Genomic DNA, 9036 nt, shown 5'->3' with positions numbered 1-9036 from the left:
CTGACAACAGCCTGTCATCACACAATTCCCGTCAGAAAATCCGACCGTGTACGGGCCTTATGAATCACTTTAAAGCGGAGGTCCACACAAAAAGTGAACCTCCGCTTTTCAGAACCCCCCCTCTGGTGTCACATTTGCCACCTTTCAAGAGGGGGGGGTGCAGATACCTGTATAATACAGGTATTTGCACCCACTTCCAGGAATAGACTCCTGCCGGAGTCACGCTCCTTCGCGTCACCCCCCTGCTGTCTTCTGGGAAACACACTGGTCCCAGGAGACAATGGGACCAGTGAGGGCGTGCCACTCTGCTTGCGCAGTAGGGAACCGGGCAGTGAAGCCACAACATTTCACTTCCTGATTCCCTCACTGAGGACAGCGGCGGGGCAGCCGAGAGACGAGTGATTGCTCTGCCTCGGGTGCCGACATCGCAGGCGCGCTGGACAGGTAAGTGTCCATTTTTTAAAAGTCAGCCGCTGCAGTATTTGTAGCTGCTGGCTTTAAGAAAAAAAAAAATTGTGTGGACCTCCGCTTTAAAAGTGAAAATAAATCCTAGATTTTGGGTTGTCCCCAGAACAGAAATATAGGGGAATCTTCCTTTGGGGACACTAGTTCTGGTGACAACCAGAGGTTTTAATTCCTTTGGAAGGATTTCTTCTCACTTCCTGTTGTGGCAATGGGATGGGAAATGAAGAGAAATCCTATCAACAGAAGACAAAAATCTGACAGAGTTGATATCCCTCCATTTTTTTATTCAAAAAGAAAACAACAAATGTTTTCCTTTAGTTCTCCTTTAATTGTCAGCATGGGCTCCCTCCAGCAGGTACCTGTTCTCCCTTTGCCTAAGGTGGGCGTTCTTCGCTCCCAGCCCCTCGCTGTACATTGTATTTTCACGGACACACCATTAAAGTTTATTTAAAAAAAAGAGCCGAGCGGTCAGCAGGTTTCATGCAGTAGGGCGTCGACGATAGGCTGAAGCCGAGTGTGTTACAAGCTCGCCTGGCGTCCAATAGAAACGCAAAGCCGGATTGATGGACAGCGGCGTCAGCCAATTGCAAAGAGGAGCGGCGGCCGACTGCGAGTTTCCTTCCCCCACTCTTGACAAGAAGGAGACGGGTGCCGGGCGGATGGGTGAGGGTGACGGAGAGAGAGGGGAGCTGGGGATGCTGCGGGTCAGCTTCTCGTTGCCTGTGAGTGAAGGGAGTCGGTGAAGGCCGGGCCCGGCTGGAGGTGTGTCGGTAGAGGGCCGTATAGTGCAAGTTGTGCTTCCTGGGGAGCAGTGTGCATGTGAAGCCCTTGTCATCCCCATCCTCAGGCCCTGACTGTCCATGCTGGCCTGCACCCCCTGCAGCCTTTTGTCCAGCTGGTGTCATTGTGGATGTAATAAGCTCCTTGTAATCCAGCCTGTCCCCCCCTAAGGTCTGAGGGGTCACATGGAAGGCCACCATTGGAGGTGACAACTTCCTTACCTGGAGATATCAGTTGGTGAACTTTTTATATAGGATTCCACGTGTGGCGAGGAGCTGAAGGTGGTCTGTGCCGCGTGTGCCGCTATGCCATGGCACCGGTGTTAGTGCCCCTGGATCGCGGTGTACTCTGGGAGGTATCCTGCCCCTAGAGGTGACTGAGGTGTGTATGGGAGCGGGCCCCCTCCACAACTTTGCTTCCTCCCTCACCCACCCATGAAGTGTAGTGCATGGGCATCGGGCACCATACACCCATTCTCCCCTATGGATCGGTTCAATGGAGCCCCTCAGATCTCTGCTCTCCCTGCCTGGCACTAGCAAAGCGACCAGAGGAGCGGCCAATGCAACCGTCTTACCGGCTCCGTTGGTTTCAGAAGACGATGAGGATCAGGATGACCGAGGGAGCACGCCCACTAGACAAGAGTTTTTGGAGGAGTACGATGGTGGTGGCGGAGGGGGTGCTGTGGTCCTTCCGCCTTCGCCCTCTCTGTCCAATCAATTGTACTGGACTGCCGTGTTTGATTACGAGGCCTCCGCTGAGGATGAGCTGACCCTGCGGCTGGGGGACATTGTCCAGGTGCTCTCCAAGGACTCGCGCGTCTCCGGCGATGAGGGCTGGTGGACGGGGAAGATTCAGGACAGAGTTGGTATCTTCCCCAGCAACTACGTGACCAGGACCGAGAGCTTCTCCAGCAAACTTCAAGGGAAGCGAGTGGAGGAGTTACCTTGCTGCCCGGCCTCTGCCCTACAATGTAAGAGCCTGACATCCTTGGTGTTTGCAGTATTCTGTCCTTTCTAGTTTTGTATGGTAAATATTACACCTAAGTTCTAGCTTTTTTGAGTTCATTAAAAGTCAGCAGCTACAAAAAAGTGTAGCTGCTGACTTTTAATAACCACAGACTCTCCTGTCCCACGGTCCAGCGATGCGGCCGCCTGAACCCTTGCCTTTCTCCCGGTGACGGCGTTGCCAGTGTGGGAATCTATCTGTGACAGCTTGCGGCTTCACAGTCAGGTGTGCACTGGGCATGTGTCAGTCGCACTGCGCGTCAACTGCTGGGCAATCTTCTGGGACCTGTAACATGTCCCAGAAGATTGCAGGGAGGGGGAGAGGACAACTTCTGCCCAAGCCACCTAGGTGGCCCGAGCCAAAGTGGGAGCCGGTACCTATCAAAACAATTTAGGTACCTGTCTCCCCCCCCCCCCCCCCCCAAGAAAGGCATGCCAAATGCAGCAATTCAAGAGGGTGAGGAGTGCTTAAATCGCAACTTCCACTGTTGGGTGGAACTCCGCATTAACTACTGATGGGGGAAGGCATGATGGGATGTTAAAGTGGAGGTTCACCCTATAAAAAATTTCTAACACTGCATCCAGCCCAGTCCTGCATATAAAATTACACTCACCTTTTTTTTTTTTTTTTTTCTTTGCCGTAGATAGCGTTTAGCCGTGGAATTCACCGCGGCTTCCGGGTAGGGAATCCCGCGGGAGTGGGCGTTCCTATTGTCATGCCAATTGATTGACATGCTAAACGACGGCGCACGCAGCGCGTCACGACTTCCCTGAAAGAAGGTCGGCTCGGCTCTATTCGGCGCCGAATAGAGCCAAGCTTCTTTCGGGAAGTCGTGATGTGCTGTGTGCGCCGTCGTTTAGCATGTCAATCAATTGGCATGACAATAGGAACGCCCACTCCCGCGGGATTCCCTACCCGGAAGCCGCGGTGAATTCCACGGCTAAACGCTATCTACGGCAAAGGAAAAAAAAGGTCAGTGTCATTTTGTATGCAGGACTGGGCTAGATGCAGTGTTAGAAATGTTTTATAGGGTGAACCTCCACTTTAAGTCAGTTGTGAAAAATAACCTGAATAATAATGCTTCTAATAACTGTAGGTATTGTTAGAGAGTGCATTGTTTTGTTTTATTATTGCAGTGTGGTGAACTCTTTGATGTGACTTTTCAAGTGGTTGTAAATACATGTACAATTACATTTTTTCCTCCCTAAAGTGGAAGTAGAAGTCTACTTTAACCTGTACCTACAGGTAAGCCTATAGTAAGGCTTACCTGTAGGTACAGTAAATATCTCTTAAACTTGCACTCTTCATTGGCATATGTGCCCTGATGAGATCATATACCCATGCTGTACCTTCAGAGGCCGGGGCTCCTGCACACATGCGCAGGAGTGACTTTGTGGCCCGGCCATTAATATAGTCAGAGCCCACAAACCCAGAAGGAAGACTGGTTGAAGATGAAAGTGCCAGGGAGCCATTACAGCGCTGCGCTGGAGGACCTGGTGTGCAGGTAAGTCTGTCGTAATTTGCTAATATGTGGTGCATATTGGTACATTTATGATTTTTTTTTTTTTTTTTTTTTTTTTTTTATTTTTTTTTGTAGTTTACTACTGAGCTAAATATAAAAAGTTGTTATACCATGTGCTGAGGGCGTGCTTCCGCGCTGGGCTGTGTTTGTGTCTATAAACGCATACAGAGCACCTCGGCCATGCTGCTCCTCCCTTCTTACAGGATTTGACTGACAACAGTAGGAGCCTGCTCTCAGAGCCTCCTGTTAGACCAGCAAGGTGAGAGGAGTGGTGCTGCAGAAAGGCACAGCACTGGATTAAGAGAGAACTCGGGTAAGTGTTTAGGGAGGGGGTGCACCAAGGAATGGGGGGTATATATGTGTGTGTGCGCACGCGCACACACACACACTTTTTAACTAGTTTACACCCAAATGCAGTGCAAGAAACCTGAGCTCAATGCGTGTTTCCCGCCCCTCGTTCAAAATGCTCTGCACTTGTGATCTGCAGCGAGTTTTGGTGCAATGAAGATGGTTCAGAGGTATCATGTGATCCAGTTGCTCTGCGTTTTGTAAGGTAGTGCATGCACTAGTTTTGCTACAGTCTGGCATGTTTTTTAGCATGCTAAGAATTGCACCACATTCATGTGCAATTCTCATGCGATTCAGCCTTGTGCAATTTGAGCTCATTTATTTTGAATGGGCTGAAATCGCACCGCATCACACCAAAGTAGTGCATGCACCAATTTTAGAAATGCACTGCAACTGGATTGCATGCTCGTTTTGTACCATGGGATACAGTTCAGGCAAATACACTGCATTTGAGACCTGAGTCTGTCGTTAACATTGCGTTGACATCCATTGCAGATTGCAAAGGCAGTGTCATTTGAATGTGGTGTAGGAAATTGCACCGATTGCGGTTTTCCTGCACCACCTTGTAGTGTGCACCTGGGCTGAAATCGCACATGTGAAATGCACAGTGTGTTTCTGTGTGGTTCATGGTGTGAACCAGCCCTAATGCAGAGAATGCATTGAAGTGGAACTCCAGGCTCCCCCCAAAAATTAAGCTAACAGCTACAAATACTGTAGCTGCTGACTTTTTTAATATAAGTAAAATTTACCTATCCAGGGATCCAGCAATGTCCTCGCCTGTACCGATTCTTCAATCGGTTTCGGATGCAGGCGTTGGCATCTCTAGTAAGGGAAACAGGAAGTGAAGTCTTGCGGCTTCACAGTTGGGTTCCTGTTGCACATGCGTAAGCTTGTGAATTTGTTCCATAGTCTTCTGGGACCTGTGATGTGTCCCAGAAGGCCTAAGGGGGAGCCAAACTGAGTCAAACGTAGAAGCGGGTAGCAGTCAAAACAAAAGGTACCTGCTCCATCCTCAAAGTACTAAATGTGGCAGTGGAGGGTGGAGCTCCGATTTACAGTAAAGTTTTTAATTGGATACCGTAGTGGGGGGGGAGTACTGTCAAGAAAACTTGAGTTCTCCTTCATTGCAAGTGATCCTCACTATTTTGCAGACCTAGTGTAACCAAATAGGATCTTCAGCATCCAATACGTCTGGGTATGTTGATGTCTGCCTCTTCCTGCTGAGTGCTGTGGTTCCATCTGCCAGTAAACTTTAAAAAAAGAGGGAAAGGGAAATGGCCTAAGAGAAGGCTATTTGGAAAGAGGTTACCGATAGCAACAAGTAATGATCTTCACATAAATGTATGATACAATTAAAATTTTTATTTCAGTATCAAAATCGTGTATATAAAAGGTGCAGTTATCCCAAAACTGGATAGGACAATATAGAATAATTAAAAACGCATGAATTGCCAGTAGCTGCATACCTAGTCCCTGCAGAGCTGCAGGGGCACAGTAGAGATGTAGCAGCCAAGAATTGTGAGCCAAACTACATAGTATGAAGATGCATTGATCTGACACACCCAAAATAATTGGCTTCTGGAGATCATAGTGGTGGCTGCAACTCTGCAAAAGAGAAAATATTGTCTGCAGGGGAGGCAGCACTGGTATTGTAACTCTCCTTGTCTGATGTGCTCAGACTATGCGTTTTTAGCTTTTTTTTTTTTTTTCTCCCCCACAGGGCCAATGTGCACACATGAACATTTTGTATCTGTGCAAACCTTTACATGCCTACAGTATAAATGGACCATATAAACGGCCACTGCCAGGTTTGAAATGTAAACAGTCAGTGTGCAGTCAGCCATTCTAATGACCTAAAAACTGAATGTGCCGCCGCAGCTGACTACAAACTATTAGACTTCATTTAGACCCCCACTCCTTCCGCAGTAAGCAGTAGACGGGTGTTTACATGCTGCAGTTGTGATGCTTTGCGCCCACAGCAAAGTTTGGCCCCCATGTAACGGTCAGCAAGACATGCCACACCTTCAAGCAAATAGGGATGCACCGTAAACTCCCCACAACCATGTGCAATGCATGTGGTTGTGGCAAGTTTGTTGTAAAAAAAAAAAAATGGGGTTAAGCCCTGGTTCACATTGCTGCTACTTTGAAATCATTCTACTTTACTTGAAGTAGTGCGATTTCAGGTGCTACTTGATAGACATCTGTGTGGCTTCATGCACAGATGTCTATTGAAGTCGCACCTGAAATCGTCAGGCTTCAGAGGAAAGATATTTAGATGCAGGTATACTCTGTGTACATCTTACCATGAAGTTGTGCATGCAGCGCAGGTCTGTGAGTCTACGCCACTGCTGTGTGACTGAGCCCAGGTTCACACTGGGCTGCGGGAGGGAAGCCGTGCGAGTTCAGCTAAACTCGCACGATTTCACTCCCGCTGGCAGTCCCGATTTCGGCTGCGATTTAAGAGACATCTGTGCAGGTTTCTGCACAGATGTCAATGTAAATCGCGGCCCGAAATCGCAAAAAGTAGTACAGGAACTACTTTTTGAAATAAGATTTGACCTCTAACATTTAGAAAAATACAAGAAAATTGAAAGTGTACCATCGACTATTCTATGAATATTAGGATGAAGGGTTCAGGGAACCCCCACAGACCCTGAAACGCCAACAGAGAAGGGTGGGCCGGGTGGACTATAGCGGTACTAGATAAATTGAATCTACTCAAACCAGAGCTCTCACATAAGTAAATTTAGCAAAATGTATTGGCATGGTATACATGAAAAAGCATTAAAATCATACATGGACAATTAAAAAGAAATGCACATGACGTGACAACAATCAAATCACCAAACATGCAATCTTTAAAACAGGGAGGGGAGGGTTCAGGTGAAGAGTTGGAGCCATGAGACAGAAAATCTCGAGACTCGAGATTTTCTGTCTCATGGCTCCAACGCTTCACCTGAACAGACAGAAAAGCGCAAATTGTCTTTTATTAACACAGAATCGGCTAACGCAGCCCTAAGGGTGGTGTCATCCGCATGGAACTTCCCCTTTTAGGCTTCATTTCCATGGACGTTTTTACAGCCACTTTTTCTCAGCGTTTTTTGCAGCTTAAAAACGGCTCTCCATGTTAGTCTATGGCCTCATGCCAACCATGACGTTTTTGAGCTGTAGATGGCTGAGCCGTTTTTAAGCTGCAAAAAAAATGCAGGACCAGTGCGTTCTGAAGCTCCTGCGTTAGAGCTGTAAGCCTCCTCCTTCGTTTCTGTCTATTCAAATTCAATGGTTCCCTATGGGAGCCCATTGATTTGAATAGAGGTCGCACCAGAAGTCGGATCAAGATGATCCGACTTGCGGGGCGACTGGTGTGCGGAGAATCTTGAAGGGGAACCCCGCACAAATTAAAACATTTTTGCGTGAGGTTCCCCCCAGGATGATACCAGACCCTTCGGTCTGGTATGGATTTTAAGGGGAACACCTACCCCGAAAAAAAACGGAGTGGGGGTTCCCCCAAAATCCATACCAGACCCTTATCCGAGCATGCCGCCCGGCCAGTCAGGAATAGGGGTGGGGACGAACAAGCGGTCCCCCACCCCTCCTGAGCCATACCAGGCCGCATGCCCTCAACATGGGGGGGTGGGTGCTTTGGGGCAGGGGGCGCACTGCGCCCCCCACCCCAAAGCACCTTGTCCCCATGTTGATGGGGACAAGGGTCTCTTCCCGACAACCCTGGCCGTTGGTTGTCGGGGTCTGCGGGCGGGGGTGCTCATCGGAATCTGAATGAGTATGGGGTACCCCTACCCATTCATCTGGAGGCAAAGTGTAAAAGAAAATAAACACACGACACAGGGTTTCCGGGGCCCCCCCTCTTTCTTCTTTAGCTCTTTTACCAGGGGGGGGCGCCTTCTTCGTCGAGGGGTGGTGTCGGTCTTCACCGCCGTCAAGTTCTCCTCCGCTCTCCGGGAGTCTTCTCCGCTCTCCGGTTCTTTTCCCGCTCGCTCTCCGGGACCTTCTCCTTCAGGGCTATCTTCGTGGTAGCTCAATTACTAGCGGCGGCCAGCCCGCTCTTCTGTGACGTCTTCTGCCTTCTTCTCTTCTTCCGATGTTGACACAACGCTTCTTCCCGCTGTAATGACGGGTGCGTGGTTCTCACCGATTTATATAGGCCTCTTATGACGTCACAGTCCCAGCATGCTCCTGGTGGTGACGACATTACCCGGAGCATGCTGGGACTGTGTCGTCATAAGAGGCCTATATAAAGTATTGCGCACCGCACACCCGTCATTACAGCGGGAGGGAGCGTCTGGCCGCCGCTAGTAATTGAGCTAACACGAAGATAGCGGTGGCCAGCCATGAAAGAGAAGGTACCGGAGAGCGAGCGGGAGAAGAAGCGGAGAAGATGGAAGAAGACCCCCGGAGAGCGGAGAAGACCCCTGGAGAGCGGAAGAGAACCAGACGGCGATGAAGACCGACACCACCCCCACCCCCCACCCCCTGACGAAGAAGGCCCCCCCCCCTGGTGAAAGAGCTAAAGAAGAGAGGGGGGCCCCCGGAGCTGACTAATAAATTACTTTAAAAACCCTGTGTCATGTGTTTATTTTCTTTTACACTTTGCCTCCAGGTGAATGGATACTCATTCACGTAGGGTGGGGGGGCTGGGATCTGGGGGCCCCCTTATTAAAGGGGGCTTCCAGATTCCAATGAGCCCCCCTGCCCACAGACCCTGACAACCAACGGCCAGGGTTGTCAGGAAGAGACCCTTGTCCCCATCAACATGGAGACAAGGTGCTTTGGGGGGGGGGGGGGGGGGGGTGCTCATCCCCACCCCCATTCCTGACTGGCCGGACGGCATGCTCGGATAAGGGTCTGGTATAGATTTTGGGGGAAACCCCATGCCGTTTTTTTTCGGCGTAGGTGTT

The 9036-nt window shown here is 49.6% G+C and overlaps 1 protein-coding gene across 3 annotated transcripts in view; it reads left to right on the top strand.

The window, feature by feature from the left end:
* The first annotated feature begins 1010 nt into the window (after positions 1–1010).
* MAP3K9 (mitogen-activated protein kinase kinase kinase 9) overlaps positions 1011–9036 on the top strand; it is a 98301-nt gene continuing 90275 nt past the window's right edge. Inside the window, exon 1 of one of the 3 annotated variants that reach the window (XM_040333219.1) lies at positions 1011–2215. In XM_040333219.1, the coding sequence (XP_040189153.1) occupies positions 1741–2215 (475 nt within the window). In that variant the 5' untranslated portion in view covers positions 1011–1740. Of the gene's footprint in view, positions 2216–3886; positions 4086–9036 lie in introns of those variants that run through there. The other 2 variants (XM_040333220.1, XM_040333221.1) reach the window with 2 other exon arrangements.

Source organism: Rana temporaria, chromosome 13 (genome assembly GCF_905171775.1).
Source record: "Rana temporaria chromosome 13, aRanTem1.1, whole genome shotgun sequence".
Taxonomy (NCBI): Eukaryota; Metazoa; Chordata; class Amphibia; order Anura; family Ranidae; genus Rana; species Rana temporaria.
The sequence above is the reverse complement of the archived record's forward strand: the minus strand, read 5'-3'. Positions and strand labels throughout refer to the sequence as shown.